This window comes from Leuresthes tenuis, unplaced genomic scaffold, assembly GCF_036924035.1.
Source record: "Leuresthes tenuis unplaced genomic scaffold, fLeuTen1.0.hap1 SCAF_4, whole genome shotgun sequence".
Taxonomy (NCBI): Eukaryota; Metazoa; Chordata; class Actinopteri; order Atheriniformes; family Atherinopsidae; genus Leuresthes; species Leuresthes tenuis.
Window position 1 is genome coordinate 2,891,522 of NW_027325358.1, and position 25,784 is coordinate 2,917,305.

The following is a 25,784-nucleotide window of genomic DNA, read 5'->3' on the forward strand; positions in this document are numbered from 1 at the left end:
AGAAAAATACAGCTATAAAACATCAAACTTGTGCTTCGGTTCTTTCGCCGCGGGCCCAGTTCAGCAGCCCCTCAGCTCTCAAACACCGGTGTCCCTCTTCCTTTTAGTCAACAGCGGGATTTCACCTGAAATGTCACAAGAGTGTCAGTTAAAGCTGCCATTTGAGCCTCACTCAGGGTTTTCAGCTGCGTTTCCTTCCTCAGATAAGAACGGATCTCTCTCACCTCTTGGTCTTCTTTCTCCCAGACACCCACAATCGCCTGTGGAAACACTTTCTGTGTCAGAATGTCTTGAACTAATCTTTTAGATACAAATATATAAATTAACCTCTAATATGAAGGATATTATTCTTATACTGTACCTTTCTCTCCTTGTGGTCCTGGGGCTCCCATTTCCCCTCTCTGTCCTGGTCTCCCAGGTTGTCCCTCAATGGCTCCGTGTCCTATGGAGGATAAATCCAGTTATTACAGAAAAGCTCACACCTTTTAGCTACTTTCCATGTTTGGTGGTAAACGTTCTTTACTTTTCATGTATTCTATTATGTCTGCGGTGATGTTTGTGGCCGAATCGAACAGATGGCTAAATCCTGGTGGACCTGGAGGACCAGGTGGCCCCTGGGGTCCCGGGACGACGCGTCCATTGTGCTCTTCAAAGTCACGCAGGAGACCATAAGCTGCGAAATAAAGGGAAACGTTTGAGACAAATGCCCATCGGCTCACTGTGGGCTGAGAAAAATAATGAAGTCACCTACATTTGATGTAATCAGTTACTTTTACAGCAACACTGAAGAAGTCGACGCCGTCTGAGTCCCAGTCTTTGGTGCCAGGCACTCCTGGCTCTCCCTTGTGTCCTGCAGGTCCGGGAGGACCTGGTGGGCCAGGAGGTCCAAACATAGCTCCATTCAAACCATTGTCACCTGCACAAAAAGTAAAAATCTTTAATGTATATTTACGATTTGAGCTGAATCAAACGGCCAACCAATTCAGATGTGAAACACATGCAGGAACCTTTATTATCGATGTTTTAAAGGTGACATATTATATAATACATATATATACATATATATATATATATGTGTGTATATATAAGGGTGTCTGGAGTCTCCCCAAAAACACAACTCCTAGTGCCCCGTTTGAAAGTTCCTCATTTAACGAGCCAATCCCATGTTCATTCAAAAGTACTCCTTAAAGTGACTCCGCCCCCTATGCTAAACTCCGCCCACTCACATCCCCCCTGCTGGACAGATGAAGTCAGCTTCTGGTGGAAATGTTCTGCTGTCAGCTGCACTGAGGAGCATGCATGTTCCATCCAGCAGCAGCCTCAGAGGATATAAGAGCCCAGTGGATAAACTATATCTGAGGCTAATGTTCCAGCAGAGTTAGCTAAAGACTGTGACTGTGCAGCAAACACTTTTCATCCCACTGTTTTAACAACTTGGTCCAGTTCAACGCTGGACTGAAGGAACTGAGCCACAAAGAGGATCAGTTCCAACTCTCAGAGCCTGAACTTCAGAGCAGGGAAATGGAAGCATCTGAGAAATAACTCCTCATGGTTTATTTATTGATTTATTTCTTCCTTTAGCAGCAGCTAATGCTAACAGCTTAGCTAATGAAGATGACGTACACCAACCTCTAAGGAGTTATTGCTGTTCCTTTCTGAAAGATGAACATTATTGTTCCCACATTACTTTGTTAGCTGAAGCTAACGCTAACAGCTTAGCTAATGAAGATGACGTACACCAACTTCTAAGGAGTTACTGCTGTTCCTTTCTGAAAGATGAACATTATTGTTCCCACATTACTTTGTTAGCTGAAGCTTTCTAGCTGAACGGTTCCGTTCGGTAACTCAGACAACCTGCAGCTGTGTTTAAGGTGTGTTTCCAACACAACACCGGTCCTCTCCTCACTCTCGCTGCTACATTGAACGCCGTGTACCGCTCTCAGTGTGCGAACGTTACATTATAGGCATGTTTCTGGTGTCCTCGTCCAATTGGAGGGCTGGACTAGCCACTTAACTCACCAGAGGGGCGGGGTTGAGCATTCATTGAGTCTCCCCCCTGAAAACAAAGTGCTGCAGCAGATCTGCTTCAAAAGGGGTCAGACAAAGGCCACTGTAGGCCAACGCCTGTCTCATATTTCAATAAAACCTCAGGAAATTGTCAGATCGTTAAAAACTGCATAATATGTCACCTTTAAACTGGTTTACGGTTCCTTTAAACTCACTCCTGACGTATTCTTGTTGCTCAGCTTTCAGTGTGTCTCTGCTGGCGTTTTCAGTAAAGGAAACCAGTCGACCAATAGGACCAGGGGGGCCCATGGGTCCAGGAGGTCCAGGTGGGCCTGGAAGGCCTTTCGAGGAAACACCTGTTGGAGGTTGAACACACATTCTCAGATTCCACAAATCTTCATCAAAGATTTCTAAAGTCATCTTTCAAGGTAAGTGTTGCAGAGTGGAAAATGTTTAAAGCACATAAGAATGAGGGAAAAGTGGAACTTCAGGTAGAAGTCAGAAGGTTCTGTGGAGAAATACGCCACCACACACTTCCTTTTGGTCATAAAAGCATAGAATAAACCATGTAAACTACTAAAAATGATCTCACTGATGATAATAAGACCTATAAGATGCTAATTCCACTTTAAAGTGTCTCCAGAGGGTGGCGCTATAGGCTACATTGCTACTGTTCATAATTTCAGTAGAAGAAGTAGTCGTGTTAATTGAGAACAATCCTCAACAACAGTGATCGACCTGATTTAATGTTTTATAAACATATTAATGAATGTTTTTTATGTTGTATGTGTTGTCAGCCTGAATGTTACGCTCATATTCAACTCACTTTGCAGGTAGTCTCTGATATCTGTGCTGATGTAGTTCCCAAATCCTGGCGGTCCAGGTGGTCCTGCTGGTCCTGCTGGTCCAGGTGGGCCTGGAAAACCTGGCGGACCTTGAGGTCCGACCAGTTGCTGAAACCCAGCTAATTAGATAACAAACATCCATTAGTTTAGAAGTGATCCAGAGTGTATTTATATAAAAATTGTAGCTAATTAGCTAAAAAGTAGCTAATTTCTTTGAGCTATCATAATGTGTTGTTAGCACATTCGGCTGTAATCGTTTTCTGTGTGTGGATTTGATTCAGTTTAGACTGAAAAGTTACAAATTTAGGCACACATAACTATGAACTTTGACCTGAAATGTGGTTAAATTACATGTACAGGTTTGGGGTCATCATTCTGCGGGACTTTAGCCTCTTTGGCTAACTGAGAGGCTTTCTGTGTTATTGTTCTGTTTCTTACTTGTTATCAGGTTCCCAGGAGGTCCGGGAGGTCCTGGAGGTCCAGGGGAGCCTACCATGCCCCTCTCTGGTAACAGGACCCACAATCAAACACAACTCCACAGCATTTTGGATACTGTTGGTCACATGTAAGACCATCTGTAACTCTCACCGTTCATGAGGTTGAAGACGCGTTCAGCCACCTCATTGGTGTCAAAGGTGTAACCGCCGTAGCCCGGAGACCCGGGAGGTCCCGGTGGACCAGGAGGACCTGCAACGTAGGCCCTCACATCCTCTCCTGGACACAGATTGTTGGCAGTCAAAAGCATGAAAAGTACTACCTCCAGTAGGGGTCCTTAGGCAAGACTCCCTTACCCTATCTGCCTACCTGTAAGTCGCTTTGGATAAAAGCCATTTATGCCATATGCATAAACATAAAAGGATATCCAAAAGAAGTTCAAGCATCTCAGTGGGAAGATTCTGAACCAAACCGGTTCACTTGGGTTTGTTTTAACCTCAGCTTTTTCCGGGGTTGACATGAGTCCCCAAACACAGATTAATGAATACAGTCTGAATCAATAATCCATTTCCACAGCCTGAACCACACTGCTGTGTCCGTCCAAAGCCAAGCCGGCACCGCAGAATCTGCTGAGTAACGACAGTACCTTTGGTTGGCATGGCGAATTCTGCGATGCCGGCTTTATGCTCTCCTAACTGGTCTCCTAACTGGTTTCCTAACTGGTCTCCAGCCTGTGCTGTGAAACCTCTGCAGATGGTCCAGAACGCGGCGGTGCGTCTGGTCTTGGATCAGCCTAAAAGAACACGTCCCCCCTCTGTTCATTGAGCTCCTCTGGCTGCCCTTAGCCGCCTGCATCAGATCCAAGTCCCTGATGTTAGCTACAAAGAGCTTAATGGAACGGCTCCATCTACTTGGATGCTCCTGCAAAGGCTTCTGTCCCAACTGGGTCCCTCCGTTGGTCCCAGGATTGTCGTCTAGCAGCTCCTACACCACGCCTAAGACAATCCAAACTCTGTTCATGTGTCGTCCCACGATGGTGGAATGACCTACCGAGCGCTACCAGAACAGGGGCGTCCCTGTCTATCTTCAAGAAGCTCCTGAAAACCCAGCTCTTCAGAGAGCATCTCCTATCCCAGCACTTACCTTGTACTTCCCTCCCCCCTCTATCTCTGCACTTTATCTTTCTGCACTTCCTTCTATGCCTGCACCCTATCTCTACTCTGTCCCCTCTGACAGAGTCGGACTCCTGGGTTCCTTCTATGTAGCTTATTGTTAGCTTTTTATGTAGCTTGTTATTCAGAGGAGACTTACGTTGCATCAGATTGATGATGTCGTTGACGGAGACGGATCCTGGGGGACCAGGGGGGCCTGGAGCCCCTGGAGCTGAACCTAAGTCTGTAAAAATAAAAAAACTGTGAGGAAAAATGTCTTGTGTAAGAAGAGCTGCAGTAGTATTACGCAACTGGTCATACCCCGAATGTAGGCAATGACTCGGCTGGCAACGTTGTCCACCAGCCCCTCCTCTGTTGACCCAGCAGAGACCACATCCCCCGGAGAACCAGGAGGCCCAGGAGGTCCTGGAGGTCCAGCCAGGTACTGTCTGATGCTGTCACCTGCAGGTCGGAGCAGATAACCCGCCTTAGCTCTTTATTTCATCCGAATGTAGAGGGAAAAAACAGAAAGATACAAGTATGAGGCTTACTCTGAAGGTATTCTGCAATGTACTGGCCAACATCAGAGGATGCACTTCCAGGAGGACCAGGTGGGCCGGGTGGGCCGGGAATATATGAGCCACCTGAAACAATGACACAAGTTGCAAAAAGGACTTATCTTGTAAATGTTCGGATTAACAAACATTTAAGTGCGTTAAGCTGCAGTTCCTCAAACACCCAGCTGTCCTCAGCTGATTTATATCTAATTTTCTTATCTATGTATAGCAATAGTAGATATTTAATAATGATCAATACTGCAGCAGCATGAATAAAAGTGTTATTGAACTGAATTGAAGTATGTAAACCTTACAGAATGTGTATCAATCATGAGCCACATCTCTGGCTCCAATAGATTAACACAAAAAGCATCAACATCTCTAAGAAAATACATTTTCCTGAGAATAAATTCATTATAGATAGATATTAGGCTTCAAAGATACATATTTTGTCCAATCAGACCATATTTTTTGTCTAAATATGGTCACTTCTGGCTTCATAAAGACCAAGATGGTGACATTTGAATGGTCGATGCCACTGTGGCTGCATCCACCTTTTATAAAACAATCCGCAGTCGCCTCAAACTACCAGCCTGAAGCTGAGGTTGAGACTGGTAAACCCACTTATTTCTATCTTCAAACCTCCAGATTTCTTCCAGTTTCCATCCTGCAGTTCTGAGCCAGCATGAAAACACAAGTTCCCTTTGGAATTGTTTTCATGTTAACTTTGGGATAAATTTCCTCTTGTAATGGCTTGTAAAGGCTCAAGTAGTAGTGACCTTTATTCAACCAGGCTAAAATTGATAAGAAAGCATTCTTATTATGGCAATGGCCTGGAAAAAGACCTCCGACAGGGCAAAGGGAAAGAGGGAGTATAAAAAATAATCATAAAATGAAATTAATTTTAATTTTTTTTATTTTTATAAATTTGATACAATTATAAATAATAATAAAATAAAATATATTATTTATTTTTATAAATGATACAAATTTAATAAATGTTGTTTAGAAATGATAAACAGTAATAAAAATAAAATATATTTTTTTATTTTATTATTATTATTTTTTAAATTTGATAAATTATAAATAATATAATTATAAATGATCATAAAATAAAATATATTTCTTAAAATTATTATTTATTTTTATAAATTAGATCAATTTAATAAATTATAATAAAAATAAAATAACAAAAAATATATATATTTGTTATTGTATCAAGTTATGACAGCTTTTATTTCCCTTTTTAATTTTTCATGAAGAAACTGTTATATCTTTTTATTTAATCTTTTAATCTTTATCTGATTTTAAAGATGGTTTTACCAGCGCCGCCTCCTGGGATTCCAGGAACTCCATCATCACCTGCAAGAAAATGCAAAAATGGTAAGATTAGGAAGCAACTTTGCTCAGAAAACATGGGGGGAGTTGGGTTTTTATCTATTCTAAGAAAAGATCAAACCGTACTTACCTCTCGGTCCTGGTGGTCCTTGTGGCCCTTCTGGACCCGGTGGACCTGGGAAGCCTGACATGGAAACCAGTGATTTAAAATCAGAGCTCGAGGGGTTTGTGGTTTATCCTTGAATAAATCCAACTCGTTTACTCACCAACACCTGGTTCTCCTGGAAGACCCGGTTGTCCCGGTTCCCCTGAAAAACAGCATTTTCACCTGAACTCGGGGACAGTTTGACAAAACCTGAAGTTTCTAAACTTCCAACCCATTTTCCTACCTTGGTCCCCTTGTGATCCTTCGTTGCCTGAAACGAGAAAATCTCATTCAAGTTCTGATTCAAGAGAGCCGACACTTGAGTTTAATAACGGGCCACGTTGAACCTACCTGGTGGACCCTGTGCACCCTGTGGACCTGGGGGTCCCGGAGGTCCAGCAAAGAAGGTTTCTGAGCCACAACAAGGGAGAAGAAACCATTATTCGATGCAAAGAGAGTGGCGGCTGCGTGATTTGTGCTTTGAATGTAAAGTGAAACCTGATGTGGGCACAAAGCTGCCAGGTTCTCCTCTCTCTCCAGGAGGTCCAGGTACACCAACACCTGCGAGGACACAACGTGGGTCCAGATCACTTTTCTACAAAACCAACAAATCGGACTGGTTATCCTGACAGTTTTTTCTTACCTGGCTCTCCAGGGGGCCCTCTGCTGCCTGGGGGGCCCTGTTCACCCTCACCTGAAATGCAGTGATAACATAATCTGCTTATAATTTGTTTCTGTGATGCTCCTGGTGTCAAACCGACGGCTTTTACATACCAGCAGGACCTTTAGGACCGGGTGCTCCAGGGGGCCCTGGAGGTCCCGATGGGCCCGGAGGTCCTGGCACTTGTTTTGAGTGAAAAACATAAAGTTTGAATATTGTTTTTGCTATTTAACGGGTATAAAGAGACAGTTGCCAAGGTGATGCTGGTACCTGGCTCCTGACTTGGGCCTCGCTCCCCCTTTTCTCCCTTTTCTCCCTTTTCTCCCTTTTCTCCTTCTGTTCCTTTTGGACCTGAATCATTTCATTAAAGAAAGGCGCCGTTAGCAGGTTTTTCATGCATCTGAGGTGCTCCACCTGCAGGAACAGGCTGGATTTACCTGGTTGTCCTGGAATACCGGCGGGACCAATGGGACCAGACAGACCAGGAAGTCCAGCAGGACCTGGAGGCCCAGCTGGGCCTGGGGGTCCAGGGATGGCCACAGTATCAGAACCAACTAGAAACAAAGAAGGAGACAGAAACGAGTATAAGACGCTTTGGTTTCCTACATGAAGTCGGCATGAAAAGTGTTGCTGCTCTTACTCGAGCCGACGGTTTTACCAGGTGATCCTGGTTCACCTGAAAGACAAAAATCAGGTGAAATTATACACAGGCAAATATTCTGTTATTAGCTTTATTTAAGGGTTCAAATCCACCAAATCAACCTGACAAGGTTTGGAACAGAGCTATGATGATTTTTACCTGTGCACGTGGAGAGGTCACACGTGCACGCTCGTGCTCAGGAGATCAGGCAATGAACCATTTGCTCCTCAGCTTTGGTTCAGGCTAAATTATCTTAACACCTGCGGTTGGATTTTCTTGGTATTTTGAACAAACCCGTACGGTCTCCAGTGGATAAACTCTGTATTTACTCTGTAAACTCTGTAGAAAAACCCGATCCGTGTTGTTTTGATGTTGTTTTTCCACTTGTTTCCTCAGTTTCTCTTCAGTATAATCATCAGCTTCCTTCACCCGTGTTTTATAAATGATATAAATTTAATAAATTATAAATAGTAATAATAAAAATTATTGTTATTTTGTTTTATTATTATTTATTTATTTTTATAAATATGATCAATTATAAATATTTTTTTAAAATTATAAATAATAAAATATATTTTTTAAAAATATCTTTATAGATTAGATCAATTTAATAAATTATAAATATTTTTTATAAATGATAAATAGTAATAATAAAATAATTTATTTTGTTTTATTTATATTTTTTATAAATTTATATTTTTTATAAATTAGATCCATTTAATAAATTATAATAAAAAAATATATTTGTTATTGTATCAAGTTATGACAGCTTTTATTTCCCTTTTTAGTCTTTCATTAAGAAACTGTGTTATATCTTATTTATTTATATATCTGATTTTAAAGATGGTTCATGTTCACTTACCCACAACCAGCCTCCTCCGTGTTTAAACTCCCGGTTTCACTCACTCTTTGCCAGATCCTTTCGAGCTCTTCCTAGTTCCTTGTGTCCATTTTTCTCAGTCTAATCAATTCAAGTTTTCTCAGCGTTTTGACTTTGTCGTCTTTATCTAAAGTAAATAGATTTGTTTCAGTATCTGCATCTGGGTCGTCTTTCCTCGCCTCCACGTGACAAAAATAAGCGTAGATCGAACGAAAGTCGCCCGAATCGGAGCTCCAGGGACTGTCTGAACTGTTTTACTTGGGTTTATCGTTTGAAATTAGAGTAAAGAAGCTGAAAACCTGATGAACAAGCCTGGCAGGGCTGCCACGGCGAGTGCACGGCCCTCACAGTGAAGCATGGCGGTGGGAGTGTGATGATGTGGGACTGAACAGCCGGCATTATGAATGCGTGGAAATAAATACGTAAATACGGCTTTACAAGGTGACTCTCAGTCTGTAAAAGCCTGACAGGAAGAACCCAAAATTACACTAAACCACAAAGAAAAAACTAGAATCTGGTCTTTATATAAAAACACAAAATAAAGCAGAAAGGATCAATTTACCCTTCACTCTCATTAGAAAAAGAACCAAAAAACACAAGTAATTTGACCGTTAAGTGAGTAATGAATCATTGTTTCTAATGAATAACTGGGGAGCCTTACCTTTACCACCAGGTTGTCCCGGGTTTCCTGCAATACCTAAAGCAATGCATCAGAAAACAGATAAATATGTAAAAAAAAACACAAATCGAACCTGTATTTAGTCACTTAGTTTAAATCTGATGTATTTTTCTTTACCTGGGGGTCCCTGAAGCCCAGGAGAACCTGTAGAAAAATCAAATTATTAAAGAAGATCAGCAAAATTAGATAAATGAATGCAAAATAAATGTAGCCAAAGCTCCTCGGGTAATATCAGATAAACAGACGTTTGTACCTGGGGGGCCAACATCTCCAGGAAGTCCAGGTGGTCCTCTCATACCAGGAAGTCCCATCGCACCTGCTTCACCTGCAGGTTAACATCACAGCTGAGTCAAATATTCTGCGGTGCTCCTCCCACAGCAGCTTCCAGGTCTTTGCTCACCTGCAGTTCCTTTGGATCCCTTTGCTCCGGCAGGGCCTTGTGGTCCAGGTTGTCCTTGTTCACCTTCAACAAAACGGAAAACATGTTTTTTTAATCGGTAAAAACTTTCTCTCCTTTTCTTCCTGGTAGTTGAAGCAAAAATCCGACCTCTGGCTGGATTACACCTGGTTAAGAAAACTCTTTTTCATTCAATTCAATGTAAATTTGTCTGAATTTTATCCATAAAAAGTTCTGATCTTAAGGAGGGGATTGAGACAAAGTGCGGGACACACCTGCTGGTCCCCGTGGTCCTCTCTCTCCATGATCTCCTTTAGTTCCCGGCCCCCCGGCCACGCCTCGCTCACCTGCATCGGGCGGGTGACACTGATCAGTTACTTGTTGACTTATTGATCAGAGCTCAGCTCAGAGCTTGAGGCCAAACTGTCTCCAGTTGGTTTGATTCTCTAAGCAACACACAGCCTCCTCCTACCTTTGGCTCCTGGAGCTCCAGCTTCACCCTGGAAACCTTTTGGACCAGGAGCACCTGTAATTGAACACAGACGGCCTGTTAATCAGCACCGACTGACTGAGATAAAGCATTCGTTCGGGCCGGGTCTTTACCGGGACTTCCTGGAGCACCGTGCTCTCCCACAGCACCTGAACCAAAGAAGAACAATCGGATAGTTGGTCCGGTTCTCAGATTTAAACTGAGCTTGTCTGTATTTCTGCCCTGAATCTCACCTTTTGGACCCACAGGTCCAGGAGCACCAGCAGGACCGGGACGTCCAGACTCACCTTGAGATCCTGTCAAAACAATATCAAAATCAATAAAACGATCCCTGTTTTCACCTGGTTTGATTTAAACGTGTAAAAGTTCAACCTTTATCTCCTTTCTCTCCTAAACCAGGAGATCCGGCTTCGCCTCGAGGGCCCATCTGTCCGTCCCGGCCCCTCTGGCCCGGCGGCCCCTCTGAACCCGGTTCACCTGGACAGAAAGCAGCAGATCCCCATCCCTTTGGTTTCTGTTTCCTCTCTGTTTTTACACAGTAAGTGTTCCAGCGTAGCAGTACCTGCACTTCCTTTTGGTCCTCTTGGTCCTTCCAGTCCTGGGTGCCCCATCTGTCCAGGAGGACCTTCATGAACAGGGTGAGAAGAGTCAGTTTCCTCTCTGAGAAGTGAAAAGCTACAACATATCTGCTCTAAGTCTTACCTGGCAGGCCGGGGAAGCCGCTATCACCTGAGAAAGATCACATTTTAGCAGCTGCTTAACATTCATTCAGACTTATTCTTGAAGACACAACGCAGTAATTCCTCACCTTTTTGTCCAAGTGCCCCAGAATCACCTGCACAGACATTCAGATTAATGATCCACCCTAAGAAATAAGTCTCAGAAGTCTCCAAATTACTGCCTACCTTTAGCTCCTGGTTCTCCTCTTTCACCTTTCAGAGAGTAAGCCAGAGTTTCTAGAACAGAAAAATGTGAAATGCTGTGAAACACTGGTTCTGTTTAACCCTGAGCAGGACTCACTTCGTCTCTTTACCTCTCAGAGTACTGGAGTGGAGCTCATCTCTGACCAGCTGCTGAACGGCTCTCTGCAGGGCGGCGCTGTCCTGTCCCGGCCCACTTCCTGCTCCTCCTCCCGCCTCAGTCGCCCCCAGGTTGATGGTGTTGTCGGAGCGGGTGAAGGTGGAACTGGTTTTGCTGTACTTCGAGTCCAGTGGGCTGACACCAAAGGAGGAGGACGGCTGCATGGACCTGGCCGACGCTGTACCTGTGATGGATTCCAGGGCCTCAACGCGGGCCTTGAGTTTCTTCACCTCCTCACCTGTGGGAATAAAGGTTGGTATCACCTTCACCCATCGCCCACCACCGAAGCTCAAAGAAGAAACGCCTCCTACCCAAAGCGATGAGCCCAAAGAGGAGGCCGAAGATGAGCAGCAGGCTGAGCAGGAGGCCCAGCAGCCACTTCCACCAGCTGCAGCAGGAGCAGAAACCAAAGCTCGACTCCACTTTACGGATTTCTGAGAACATCAAAGGGACGATCAACTTCGACTTCAGCTGATCCTCAACGGGGAAAAGGAAAACAGGACTTTACCTGCATAGGTGGCTTTGTCTTTTGTGCCAGCTTTCAGGGTCGAAACTATGAGAAAATGAAAGAATGTAGTTAAATGAGGACATTAGATTGTAATACACCAGCAACGAAGCAGGTTTGGGTTTACATTTGGCATCGGTTCCTTCCTCCACTGTGCTGGCTAACAGCTTCTTTTTCTCTCTCTTCAGGGAGTCCTCAGAGTAAGTACCTCCAACACAAAACAATGACAGCATGTTAGCATCAATCACACCTGACTTCACTGCATTAAGGCTCAAAGCTGAGCTGTGATACAGAAACAGAAACTGAATACTCATGCAGAAAAGCCCTTTGATCTGACCAATCACAGTCAGTTTTTTTGATTTGGGGGTTTTTCTTTTGAGCTTTCCTGTATTTTCTTTCTAAATTCCTTGATTTCGGTTTTATTTTTGTTCCTTGGGTAGCTTAACCTGAGCTTATTTGGACCATCCCTGTTGCCTTGTTTTCCACCAGGTCTCTTCTTCATTTATCATCACTTCCCACAGGATTTATTCCCCTTCTTCAGTCCTCAGCTCCTCACGTGTTTTGCCCTGCATTTATTTTTTGTCTGCCTGCTGATTGGGAGGCTAAATTTGGCTCCTCCCCCTCAAACTGTGACACTGAGCATCCTTCGTAGAATCAATGTGGATTATTGCACACGGCAGGTGTTACCTGCTGTCGATAAAAGCTCCTTTAATTCCTTTAGAGCATTACGAGTGAAAATACAAGATAGAAGGTCCCAAACTCCTGACCAATCTCTTCAGTTTCTCTTAGCAACTCAGTGGTTAATCGTGTTGCATTAAATCAAATTCAAAATGAGAGGCTACATCTAAAAAATACTTTTCCTGTTTCAGTATTTGATTTGCAAAAGAATGCATCTGTCTTCTTCCCACTTTACAGGGTCCCAGAAGAGTCTTTACAGAGTCAAAGAAGAGGGTCGTGGACCTCGCTGTATATTCAGGGTTTATATTGAACCACTGACTGTGATCAATAATCAGCTTCAAAGGGCTTAAAATCTGTGGTTTTTTAACATCTGGTTTTCTATTCCTTGCTGTTTTGCAGAGGTCAGATGCCTCTTTGGAGGGGAGTCATGAGGGTCTCCTTACCGCTGCAAAATGGAGGTGTAGAGCTTAAAGGGGAAGTCCGGTATTTTTAAACCTGGACCTTATTTCTGGCATGAAATACGTTCAGTTTGGTGAAAGTCGGCGTCCTTCGGAAGATATTTAGATAACTGGAGATCCATATAACGGAGTGAACGGGGCTTAGAGGATGCAGCCTCTAAATAATTTTTCAGAGAATTGGTTCAGAGCTGGCAGATCTGCCCCTTTTATACCCAACCCTGACACCCTCACCTGTCACCAGCTGTTTGTAAAATCTTCCATAAACGCCATTACTTGTATTTTTTATGAACTTTTTGGGATTTTTTTGTTTCTCTCACAACTTCTGAGTGTGTTGCTGCATCAAATTTTAAATGTTTAGATAACTCGAGATATATCCTATATAATGGGAGAGAACGGGGCATTGACAAGCCTCTAAATAAGGCATTATCTGTCTTTATTTCACCAATACTTTAAGAAGAATGAATGAATGAACGCATAGTAAATAAGCTGCAGCGGAGGGCATTGATGACGTCATCCCAGTAAACAAGTGTGTAGAAAGCCCTCTATAAGCCCCCGATAGCCGCCAATAACAACAACACAGCAGCTATGAGCTAACAGAGCTATAGCACACGTTCATTCATTCATTCTTCTTAAAGTATTGGTGAAATAAAGACAGATAATGCCTTATTTAGAGGCTGCATCCTCTAAGCCCCGTTCACTCCGTTATATGGATCTCCAGTTATCTAAATATCTTCTGAAGGACGCCGACTTTCACCAAACTGTTCTCAGTGAGTAGATGAACGTATTTCATGCCAGAAATAAGGTCCAGGTTTTAAAATACCGGACTTCCCCTTTAATGTTAGGATCTGGGTTTGGGTTTGTTGGTGCTTATAAGAGTGGTAATATTTAGTAGTACCAGAGTTACTGCCAGGAGCAGCAGACATGAACTGCTTCCCAGTGTCTTTGGCCATGACGAGCCGCTCCGTCTCCTTCTTTATCGGCGCGTTCTCCTTCTCTATCATCACAAAGTTAAAGTCCTTTCCTGAGGCCTCCTGATTGGTGGGACTGCTGGGTCTCACTGTGACATCCAAACAAGACGACACCAAGGACTCAAATGTGTTGAAGATCATTTCAAAGCATGCAGCAGCAGCAGTAGTCTGCTGTGTATTACATGAGCTGAAGAACAAGGAGGGGTGCAGATATTTCAGATGAAGCAGAGGACGCGTCGTAGCCTCACCTGTCATCATGCTCATCCCAGAGACGTTTTTCTGCACGCCATAAACTGAGAACAAACAGAATCACATCTTACAAAACACTATTTCTCGGTGCATTTTCAGCATTTTACTAACTTGAATATGAACAACACTATTTTTTTCTCATTTTACGACGCGAGTGGAGCGCTTCTTTCCTCTCGGCTGGTTTACCTATCTGTGGGCTGGCTGCGGTGGGCGAGAGGACCGTGGGACTCGAGGTGACCAGGTTGTTCTGCATGCCGTACACTGGAGCTGAGGCAGAGAAAACAACATGATCAACCAGTGGCAGAGTCAAGCTGAGGATGAGAAGCTGATGTGGGCGGCGGAGGCTCACCGGAGCTGCCGGCAGGGAGTCCGGTGCCCACAGAGGGCGAGCTGAGAGTCAGGTTGTTCTGAACTCCTGCACGTGACAGAAAAGCCTCATTCATCCATCTGAATCTTTTCTGCTAAAACACCTTTTCTTTATCAGCAGCTCAGCTGCAAACATTTGCGTAAAGTCGTGATCCTTCGTGGTAACCATGAAAACAGTAAAGATTAGTTTTTTATCCCGAAGTGGTTTAGTTTGATTTACTTTAGTAAAGTTTTCTTTCATTTTCCAGACCAAAGAGAACAAATCTGTCGGTTCTACAATAAACGAATCTTTGGATCCTGTTTTTTGTTTCTTTGTTTTCACCAAAGTGAACAAACTTCATTCTTTTCTCATCTTTTTTTTGGCAAGATTTGATTTTTTTTACACAACAGACAAAATCAAATTAAACATATTAAAGTAAACGAATCCTGTAGATTTCGTTTTGTTGTCCAAAAAATAGACAACCCGATTGAATCTCTCTTTGGAAAGCTTTGGATTTTGTTACTTTTTTCTTCTTTTTACTGTGGTAAACAAACCTTTTTGGTCCTTTGTAATCATCATCATCAAATAAAACCAAATGTAAATCTATATATTGTTTTCTTTTGAATTTTCTTTACCCATGTGCTCAGAAAAATTGGGATTTTGTTCATGTTTCTGCACCAAACTCTTTGGGTCTCGTTTCATTTTCTCTTTGGAGAGAATATACGTTTCCCTCCTCTCTGAAATAGTCTTCTCCTGCAGATGTTTACTGAGTGTTGCACATCACTAACCTGCCGAGTAGAGGGTGGATGTAGCTGAAAAGTTGTTGGGGCTTGTGTTGTAACCGTAGCCACCGCTCATGTCCCCAGACCAAACGCTGCCGTACTGGTCTAAAACAGAAGAAGAAGAAGAGTTGACAGATAAGTGAGTGATGGGAACCTTAGCTTGGGTGAATGTCCATCCTCTGAAGATAGGTGGAAGCTGAGTGATGAACCTGTGGTGCTCTCAGACATGGTCCTTGTTTCCACGCTGGCCTTCTTGGGGATGGGCAGCGTGTTGTTAGGGGATGTGGTGGGACTGGTGCTGGTGGAGCGGTTCCCCCTCAGCAGACGCTTCACGTCGTCCAGCTCCGTCCCTGCACCACAGTCACACTGGATATCAAATGGACGACCCGGACTGTGCAGTGCTCCGTAACACAAAGTTTAAACTGTTATGTGGACCCACAGATCTATGCTGAGCGATACTCACATCTTGCTGGAGGGGAAGCACTCTGAAGCCTGGCTCTAATCTCACTCTCTGCAAACACAAAAAAAAAACTAATTACTCGTCTTGATGACTTTAATTAGATTTTGATGAACTCAACCAAACAATTCCCTTCTGTTAGAAAAATTATAGAGTTATACTATGAGAAAAGCTGCATGAATAAGAGTTTCTGTGATGGGGGGAGGCCTCCTCCTGTCTTTTGGTTCTCATAATACTAGGTTTTGACTGTCTGAACTCGTCTTCCCATAACATTAAATGGCCAGTAATGCGTTTTCCCATAACATTGAACGTCCCTTTCCCATAACATTGTGTGGCCAGCAAGCATAAACAATATAAATAGCTATAGCACCGTTTTGTTGGGAGACAACTCTGAGCCAGCTTCCTTGTGCCGACTTGTCTCTTTCTTGCAAGAAATAAATGTTTTGTCTTAATCGTATCCAGCGACTCTGAGCCTAATTTTGAGAGAATTTTTCTAACACCCTCTCTAATATTTGTAGTTTCTGTGCTGTACCTCTGCTCTGAGTTCTCCCTCTTGTGGCAGAACTGGATGTTGCGCTTGAACTGCCTGCAACAGAAAAAAAAAGGCATCCGCCGCAGAATCATTGGCTGACATGCATGTGCATTTCCCAGAGTTGGATTTGGAAGTGTGGCAAAGCTTACCGTACTCCTTCCTGTTGTACTCTGGTGAAGAGTTTGTGCTTGAGCTTTCTGAAACGGGTAAACAAAGATCACATGGCTATCTGTGCTTTTGACATGCTACAAACAGAAGGGCCTGTGAATTGTGACTAACCGTCAAACACCTCTGACACAGCTGCTGCCATGGTGGTGACGCTCTTCCTCTCCTTCTGAGGAGGTGAGTACATGACCGAGGACAACGATCCTTTCCTCGTTTCCCCAGATCCTCCTGAAGGGTAGCTGGTCTTGGTCACTGTGGAAACCGTCACAGCACCCAGACCCCCTTCCCTTTTTCCTTCTCTATTAAAACTGTAGGACATGCTGGAGGATTCCCCTCGGGCGTCTCTGAACCCTTCCCCTGCCCCTGAGGCCCAAGCAGCCCCTGATTCCACACCCCCTCCTCCTGAAGATGCTGCTGAGGAAGCTCCTACAGTAGTGATGCTGACGCCCCCTGAGCCCTTGCTGGTGCTGGATCCTCCGCGATGGGAACTACTGGATGTGATGAGAAACGAGCTGCCTGCACCCCCCGATCCTCCTGCTGCAGCTAATCCACCTGAACCGCCAGAACTCAGAGAATAATCCCCTAAAACAAATTGTAAAGAAGCAAGAGTTTATTCATTCCGTTGCCCTAGAAGTTATAGTCCCTCGTTTATCAAATCCTTCACCTGCTGAGGCCTGTAAAATATCAAATCGCCTAAATCCATTTTCAACAGCAAGACTGAACTAGAAAAGTTAATATTTGACCAATAAAGTCAGCACTCATTGCAGGTTTTCTTGTTATTAGGGAACATTCCCTCTGCATGTCTGAACATGCTCTATAATATACCCTTGAATCCCTTCACTCTTACTGTAGATAAGGTTGATTTATGAAGAGCACATAGTTTTTTCTGCTGGTGCTGCCTGGGGTGATCATTTTTATATTGTCAACCTGTTAAAGGAGCTAAAAAAGAGCTGAGAAATAAATGTGACAATCAAAATTAAACCTCTACGGCTCTATCAACTCATCTCATACTTGTTTCAGAACTTTTTTTATAGTTAGATTAATCATTTCAAATATATATTAATTTATTAAAGCATCACTATAGAAGTTTTTGAACCTTAAAACTATGTGCCTTTGACTTAAAGTACATTGATTTTTGTTCCCAGGCCTAAAACTGTGTTTGACTTTGGTTTCTAACCCTGCACCACATGGCTTTTCTTTATGGCTGCTTATGTATATATATACAGATATTATACATATATATATATATATTAGGGCTGCCATGGTTAACGCGATGCGATTAATAAAAAATGGCGTGTTAATGTTTTAATCGCGGTTAATCGCGATGCGATTAATAATTAAAAAATTAATCGCGGTTAATCGCGATGCGATTAATAATTAAAAAATTAATCGTGGTTAATCGCGGCCTTAGTAATTGGCTTAATAAATAGGAGAAAAGTTGTGTCTAATGACTGCAGTTTTTCGTTCATTCAACTTTCACTTGGTCCTGTTCTGTTTGTTGTTTGTTTTCTACTAACTCTTCAGTTCAGACCACATTGTTGTGGCATTTTATGTGCTGTGTTTTTTAAATAGACATGTCAAGTGGGTCTACAATGGACTTTTTTATTTGAAAGAAGAAATGAAAGATAAAAGACATTATTTCTTTGTGTTTATTTGATTCTAACTCTATATTTTTGATATAGAGATTAATCGCGAGTTAACTATGGAAAAACGCGATTAATCGCGATTAAAAAAAATAATCGTTTGACTAATATATGTACATAGATTATCTATATCTATATCTATATAGATATATATCTATATCTATATCTATCTATAGATATAGATATATATAGAAGTGTGTGAGGAGTAAAAACAACTTACTTTCAGATGTCAGTCGGGAAGTCGTGACTGATTTTGTGACGACTGTAAAGGAACAATCAGCAGTTTAATTGCAGTGTGTCATCTCCAGTGTATGTTGTTCTTAAACACTTCTCTCTTTTAAAGGTTTTTATTACAACTCATGCAAACAGACGCTTCGGAATAACCAACACGGCTTCTGTTTGATCCACATCTCTGGAAACATTTGAAGAAAACCTCCTGTCTTACCCTGACTGCTTCCTGCAGCGCCTCCACCTGAACTGACCGCCTTGACTGTTGTTAGGTTGTCCATCCAACAGCAGCTGCAAAATCAAAGCATTCAAAAGCTTGTTTTTAAAAAAGTAGAAACAGAAAAAAAAAAGGGAAGGTTTTCATTACATTGAGCTCGAGCGTTTTCATATCCTGAGGCTACAGTCCTATTTCTCTCCTGTAAAATACATTCTGTACAATCCAACATGGCACTGATTTAACGTTTTCACCTGAGGCTCTTTAAAGGGGGCAGAGCTCTTTGTTAAACCGATAAATGTGGCTCTGCTTTGAACAAAGACCACCTTCAGCATAAAGGAACAGGTCTGGGGTTTCACTCAAGTCAAGAGAAAATATCAGATATCTCCCCAGGAGTGATACAGTTGAACTGAACATGCATCATTTCTTAAGGACTGTCACACGAGCTTAAAACTCACACCGATAAAAATATTATCATTTAAAGCCACAATGAGGAGAATGTCATGGAATTTGCTGTAAAAATCAGACATTTATTGTACATCCACTGAGGGCTTGAGTCCCTCAGTGAGTGGCTTCATGTGACCACATTTTTTTGCTAAATCTGACTTTAACGCTGAAGAAAAGACTGAAAACAGACGAGGATACAGTCTGTTGGTGCTGATTGTTCATTAATACTCGGATTATAACCTTAAAATCCATCCAAAGTGTCGCTTGAATGTTAGTTACTAAACTTGCACATTACTCCTTTTTAAATCAAAGCTTAAATTCATCCTGCTGCAGCTTAATTTTGTCTGTTATAACCAGTAAAGACAGCCAGTGTCTGAGTTTCTTAAAGTGTGGTGAAAGCTTATCTGCAGCTAAAGCTGGAAGCATCAGATTTTTTTCTCCCAGGTTAACGTTTATTTAACGACACCCACAAGAGACTTTTAACAAACCTCAGACCATCAACATCCAGCATCTCGGAGCTTATGAGACACTAAACTGCTATTTGTCGAGCAGAACATGTGAAACGGGGGGAAAATTTGAAAGATATCAATGTTTTTAAGTTGGAACCATGAGTTCTGACCCATAATATACAGGAGAAGTTGCAATTTGGCAGAAATACAGGAAACAGAGCAGTTTATTTGGTCAGAATCAGTATGTATTCATGATCCAGATCTGGGTTGAGCAGTTTGTACTGATTTAGCTCAGAATTTTATCCAGATAAACTATAATTAATATCTCAGATCTGTGTTTGTGATCGTTTAACAATGGATTGTGGGCAGAAGATTAGATAAACCTACTGAATGCTGAGATATGAGCTGCTTTTGCTGCTATTTTTGAGCATACGAAGCACTCGTGTGTGAGGAAACTGTCCCTTATTTTTCTGAATCTTTCCAGAATTCCAGCAGATGAGAATTTAAAAGAAATCTCATTTAAAAAAGATGAATAAATATAACATCATTCAACAGAGATATCAGCAACAGCTGAGGTACAACATGAAGTATTTACATTCTGCACCCCCATGTTAAGGAGGCAAATACAGTATTTTCAACTCAGATCCATTAATTAAACAGTCAGCTTCACTTCTGAATGTATGTTAAAGAAATTTAAGATGATAGAAAACGTTTAATAGATGTTTTGATTCTTCCAGGAGTTTCTTTATGTTGTCTTGAATGTTTTACATGTTTGATTTTAACATTTTGCTGCTATCACAGTGATTTCCCGATGAAATAGAAGTGAATAAATGCTTTTGTTGGTTTTTATTCATGAATCGTCTTATAAATGATGTTTTATCGTTATATTTTCAGCAGCACGTAAAGTAAAGGAGCTCCAGCTCATATTGATGGTTTCGTATTTATAATTCAGTCTTTTGCTTTAGGAGCAGAAACAAGGTTGCTTTTATTTAAGGAAAGGATCTGACTAACTTCCCCTCCATAAAGCACATTACATGGGTTTAGTTTCCTGATTTAAAGACCTTTTCAAAGCTCAGAGATGAGCGCTAAAAGAGGATAAAATGTTAGATTTTTTAGATAATTTCCACAGGAAGCCAAAATCTGCTTGAGAAAATGATGGAAAAGAGTTTTTAGCCTCGTCGGATACATTCATTTATCTTCAGATAATATTCCAAATTTGATTTCTTTTACAGACATTTATATCAGCTTTTTGTACAACGTTGTGGATTCTGTGCATTTATTCATCTTATCACTTCAGATCTTCAGCCTACGCATGAAACAGTTAAAGAATCTTGAGTTTTGCATCCAGAAATATTCTTAAAACTGCATTTTAATGAATGCATCTGTCTGTCATTTGAACTGAAGAGGTTCCACATTAGTAATGATGTACCTTTTTGCAGTCGTGCTGTTTCATCTGGGTTTTAACTCATGATCACCTCGACTGTTTTTGTACTTTCAGTGAATTTTAAAACAACAACTAATTTGATCATTTCTACCACAACCATTTCAGAGAAATCTTGCAGATTATAAACGCCCCGCAGCTACATTTAGATTAACTTTCCTCACAGTTTATTCCTGTAAGTGAGTCCTTTTTAAAGAAATTTACCATTTATCATCACTGTAACTGTTGTTTTAGTCGTTTACTTCTACATATATGATCTATTCACACCTGACACGTGCTTTTTAAGCAGCTGAAGAAGAAAACAAAATGACTTATACTTTACCTTTTAGACCGTTTGTGTAAAAATCACCCCTCTATCTCTCATCTCCCCCCAGCTGAATGAAGAGATCAACTCCAGGTGTTCCAGGAATACGACGAGCAGCACCTGGGATTCGCATGTACCTGGAGTTTTTTATGTATAATCTTTGTCTGACTCATAGCTTTACTCAACAAGTTCCAACAAAGTGGAGGGGGCTGTTTCTGCAGCCCGTGACAGACAGTGGAGGAAAAATAGCCCCGGGCTAAGTTAATGAATGCGGTGTGAAGATAGTGTTTGGACGATGTTTAGCACTACTGTGTTACTAATTGCTTCTGTTTGTTGCCTCAGTTAAAGGCTTGTTTGGGTTTTAAAGATTAAAAACTGGATGCAACTGATCAGCTTTGAGCCAAATTGAAAATATTTTATCTCAAAAGCCTTGAAAAGGCTGAGATCTGTGAGACAAGCAGCTGGAGTTTTGAGCAATCTGAGGAGAAAAACCGAACACATTCACATGAGTTTGCCTGCTTTGGATGGTGTAGCTGCAGAGAGGTATGACTGCACATCAGGCTCCACAGGCTCAGTGAAGCTCAGGAAAACATTCTCCACAACAAAAGGTTTATGATCCCACCAGCAGAATCAGGAATGACAACAGCTTTACACGAGTGAAGCTGAATGGAAGCAGCCGAGCTGGTCTGATGGGCTCATGAATGAGTCTTTGAGATGTTCAGGCCCCACAAGGCACAAGGCAACAGATCTGTTCATTATTTACTTCACCGTGGACTGAGTCCGAGGCAGGAGGCGGCTTCATGAGCATTTCAACCGCAACTTTAGATGTAGTTTATGGAAAATGTGAAGTTGACGTGATGCTTCGGTTTGTTTGGACACATTTTTGTATTCAGTGTGTGTGGAAGAGCTGAGGAAAGCAAACGGGGGGGGGGGCAACCACTGGTAAGAATGGGAAACTAAGGCAGAATGAATGAGAAACTGAAGTGAGACCAGGACTGAAAGATAAATGAAGGAACAGAAGTGAGGAAAGACAACTACGACTACAGATGAACAAAAAGCAAAAGCAAGAAAACAAGTTAAAAGAATAAATCATAATTCAAATAACTCCAAAATACAAAGAACACACAAGAAAACTGAAAAAAAAACAGGAAATCGAAGCCGAAGTCACAAAGTAAAACAGAAAAACCCCAAACCCTGACAGACTGGAGCCAGCAGCCGAGGAGCCCACTGACGCTGATGCTCAGGGCTCCTTATTGGGACTTCTTACCTGGTAAGAAAACAGTCTCATTCTCTGCCTGAGCTGCAGGATCTGAGAGATTCCCAGTAAATATATATCAGAGCGATGTTTGAAAGCTTGTTCTGTCCAGATAGTAAAGGTCGGGAGACACTGTAACACTTTTTAGGACTGTTGAGACTCTTAAAACCCATCCATCCTTTTTCCAACCCCGTTGAATCCAGTTCAGGGTCCCAGGAGGCCGAGTCCAACCCAACCGTCACTGGACGATAGTCTGGGTACAGCTTGGACAAGATAACTTGCAATAAAAGCAGTTTTTTACATATTTTACTGGTTTTCTTGGGTAAAATGATTCCATCATTGGAACCTGAGGGTGGATACAGCACAATAAAAGGAGACTTTTGTGTTTTAGGTCAGTTTGGTGTTATTTACATCCTGTTGTGTCAGTCAAACGTCTCTTTAAGCATCATATCTTAAACACAAGCTGCCATTTCCTGTGCATTTGCTGACAAAGTTAAGAAATGCTTTGGGAAGCCTCACGTTTGCAGCTTCTGGTGCAGCTGCTCATAATGTTTTCAGATGAATGTGGAATTTTATTGTGACTTAATCGGGGAATGAACTGAACTGATGTTTTTATCGTTATTAAAATTCAGAATATGGTCTACGATCTTTTCCAAACCTTTGCATCTCTTGCTCGAACAAGCCTACGAAACACTGTTTGTAGATTTAGCTTGTAGATAATGACACGTTGTTTTTTTCGACTGCCCTAACCTTCAAGCTTCGAGCATGATCCACACGTCAGTTTTAAGCAGCCTGGAGCTGGAACTGTGCAACAAAGCTGGCATGAAGTATTTATGGGTCCTCAAGCTTAGATTTCCACCCTCAGTTTGCGTGAGACTCTTTTTTATTTCAGGGGAATATGAATGATTGGCACTTAAACTCCACACCCAGCAGCTAGATGATATTAGTCAGGTATGTTCTGGCAAATATAGCTTTTTATTCACATTCTTTAGGCACCAGGGGGGGGGGTGGTGATATAAGACCATAGTTTCTGGTCTGAAACAAGCTGTGTGATGGACTGCTTACCCAGTTTTAGATGGGATAGGCTCCAGCAACTCCCCTTTTTACTGAAAACAAGAAGCTTTCTGCTTTATCTTGTGGTAAAAAGATTATTTCGAGGTTTTATGAGCAGTATGTTTCACGTTGTGAGATCTAAACCTGTGTGAATCATCCTCAGCAGCAGGTGTCCCACAGCACCTGTACACCACAGAATAATGTGGGTGACTCATGAGCAGAGCTGTAAATCTTCCTCTGCATATTCCAGTGGTTTATCATCTGCTCGAGGTCACAGAAATATCACAGAAATCATTTTAAGTACTGTCATTAAAGGATTTGCCTGGTTATAGTTTATATCTTAGTAGAAATAAACAGTGAGCGTCTGGGTTGGACAGTATTTTTACTTATTGTGAACATAGTTATCAAAGGAGGGGGGGGTTACTGCAGCATGCATGCAATTAAGTTTTGTCTCAACATCTTTATTTAATTTGTTAATTAACACCAATTTTTGCATTTCAGGCCTTCAACACATTCCAAAAACAGCTGGAATGCGACAATTTAGGGTTAAAAAATAATGTGATTTCAAACAGCTGATTATAATCATAAATTTTCATTCATTGGGGAAGAATCTGTGAAAGGCCGAGGAGCAAAGATGCTCAGAGGATCTTCAGTTTGTCCACAAATGTGTGAGAAAATCATGAAAGTGTTGAAAAACAATGCTCCTGAAAGAAAGATTGGAAGGGATCTGCATATTTCTCCCTCTGCAGAGCAGAAAAGCATTAAAGTGCTCAAGGAATGTGGGGAAAAGTTTGATGTATCTTAACTAAATGAATCAGATTGATGAGGAAAGGGAGACTTCAGGGAATCAGGGCAGAAACAGAACCTGATCGTGAATTTTACAAATGTTGATGCTGGGTAAAAACATGTGGGTGGAGAGTTTTAGAGGAGCCACAGGGCATGTTACGTGACAGCTTTGGCCTTTCGAGCAGGTATCATGAGCATAATGATAATAAATCAGAGAAAGTACTGCGTTCTGACTCATCTGTAATATATCCAGATCCATGCACAGCAGGTGCCTTACTGTGAGGATCCTTTTATGTATTTATAAGAGCCAATCAGAGAGTTATTCATTTGGTTAAAATGCTAACAAATAGTGTCTTCTTGACCCCCATTTTGCATTACTTTTTACATTTAACACCACATTTTTTTAATCAATCATTTTCTAATCATATAAATAATATCATTTTTTACATTATTGTCTGAATGTTCTTCATAAGGACTGTCCGACCAGATCAGGAGATTCTGATTCACAGCATCTCCTGATCTGTTGATGTCGTCTCTGAGCAGCAGCGACCACCAGGAGGACGAAGAGAAACATCACACAATAAAGAATTAAGACAAACACCCGAATACATTCAGAAGCACGTTATTTCTAGCTGAGGTACAGTAATGATTCAATTCTAGAAGAAGAGCTTTTAGAGTCTCCAGTGAATGGGACTGAATATTAAACCATACTGGACAGAGGTGATGATATATGCAAGGAATTTGGTCAGCCAAGTATCCCTAATCATTGCAAAGCACTTTGGTGGGAGAAAATGGAAGAAAACACAGTGTTTTACCATCAGTCTCTGATTTATTTAACTTTTTAACTGAAAAACAGTTTCAAATTACAAGCGTAAAGCAGGTGAAATCCTACAGTTGACGCCCCTCCTCTGCTCAGCTTTTCCTAATGAAGCAGCCTCCATTGTCACATAGCTTCAAAGGCCCAAATGATCTATTGTTAATGTCCGCTATAGGTCCTATAGTGTCTGCTTCTGGGACATAAATAGATTCTTTGGGCCCTGTGGGTTGTTGGGTGGGGTCTTTGTGGATTGAGCTTGCTTTACTCAGATGGCAATGAAAGAATAGACTAACAAAGGAGGCAATTAAAAGGAAAACACTTAATTGAAATAAAAGTTTACGCAATTAGAAGTAAGGAAGAAAATAGAAAGGAGGATATAGTCATTGTGAGGCTAAGAATGGAGCAGAGTATCCTAAGAAAGTACACCCCAGGGTTACATATACATACAACCAGATTTGGTGAACATTATCCGGAGCTACGAAGAACTTTTGAGCATGTTCTGATTTGAAAAAAAAGGGGGTTGAATAAAACAGGGGCAAAGAGCTGACTCGACTGTGGTAGGAGTGAACAAGACCAGACGTGCCTGAACGGGACTGATGAGCTGAATCCGGCTGAGTGAACGGACCGTGTAGGAACCAATTATCTCCACAAGGTGGCAGCACTGCGACTCTGAGAATGCACGCTGCCGTAAAAAAACAAAGA

The 25,784-nt window shown here is 41.8% G+C and overlaps 1 protein-coding gene across 1 annotated transcript; it reads right to left on the reverse strand.

The window, feature by feature from the left end:
* Positions 1–162: 162 nt before the first annotated feature.
* On the reverse strand, positions 163–21,301 carry LOC140305181 (uncharacterized). The gene is made up of 52 exons (XM_072383935.1): positions 21,190–21,301; positions 18,534–18,607; positions 18,309–18,350; positions 16,560–17,027; positions 16,430–16,477; positions 16,281–16,334; positions 15,755–15,802; positions 15,501–15,641; positions 15,298–15,396; positions 14,513–14,578; positions 14,350–14,430; positions 14,163–14,207; positions 13,842–14,003; positions 11,938–12,018; positions 11,814–11,858; positions 11,617–11,739; positions 11,259–11,543; positions 11,131–11,181; positions 11,034–11,060; positions 10,928–10,954; positions 10,788–10,850; positions 10,598–10,702; positions 10,459–10,521; positions 10,339–10,374; positions 10,208–10,261; positions 10,011–10,082; positions 9,739–9,801; positions 9,592–9,663; positions 9,456–9,482; positions 9,321–9,356; positions 7,780–7,815; positions 7,577–7,693; positions 7,410–7,490; positions 7,253–7,321; positions 7,122–7,172; positions 6,977–7,039; positions 6,830–6,889; positions 6,723–6,749; positions 6,600–6,641; positions 6,464–6,517; positions 6,319–6,357; positions 4,990–5,082; positions 4,760–4,900; positions 4,599–4,682; positions 3,441–3,566; positions 3,291–3,356; positions 2,834–2,971; positions 2,190–2,363; positions 752–916; positions 524–673; positions 362–442; positions 163–260 (listed from the first exon to the last, which is right to left on the reverse strand). The coding sequence occupies exons 2-52, from the start codon at positions 18,595–18,597 to the stop codon at positions 169–171; spliced, it is 4,497 nt and encodes a 1,498-aa protein (XP_072240036.1). The 5' UTR covers positions 18,598–18,607; positions 21,190–21,301; the 3' UTR covers positions 163–168.
* Positions 21,302–25,784: the final 4,483 nt, after the last annotated feature.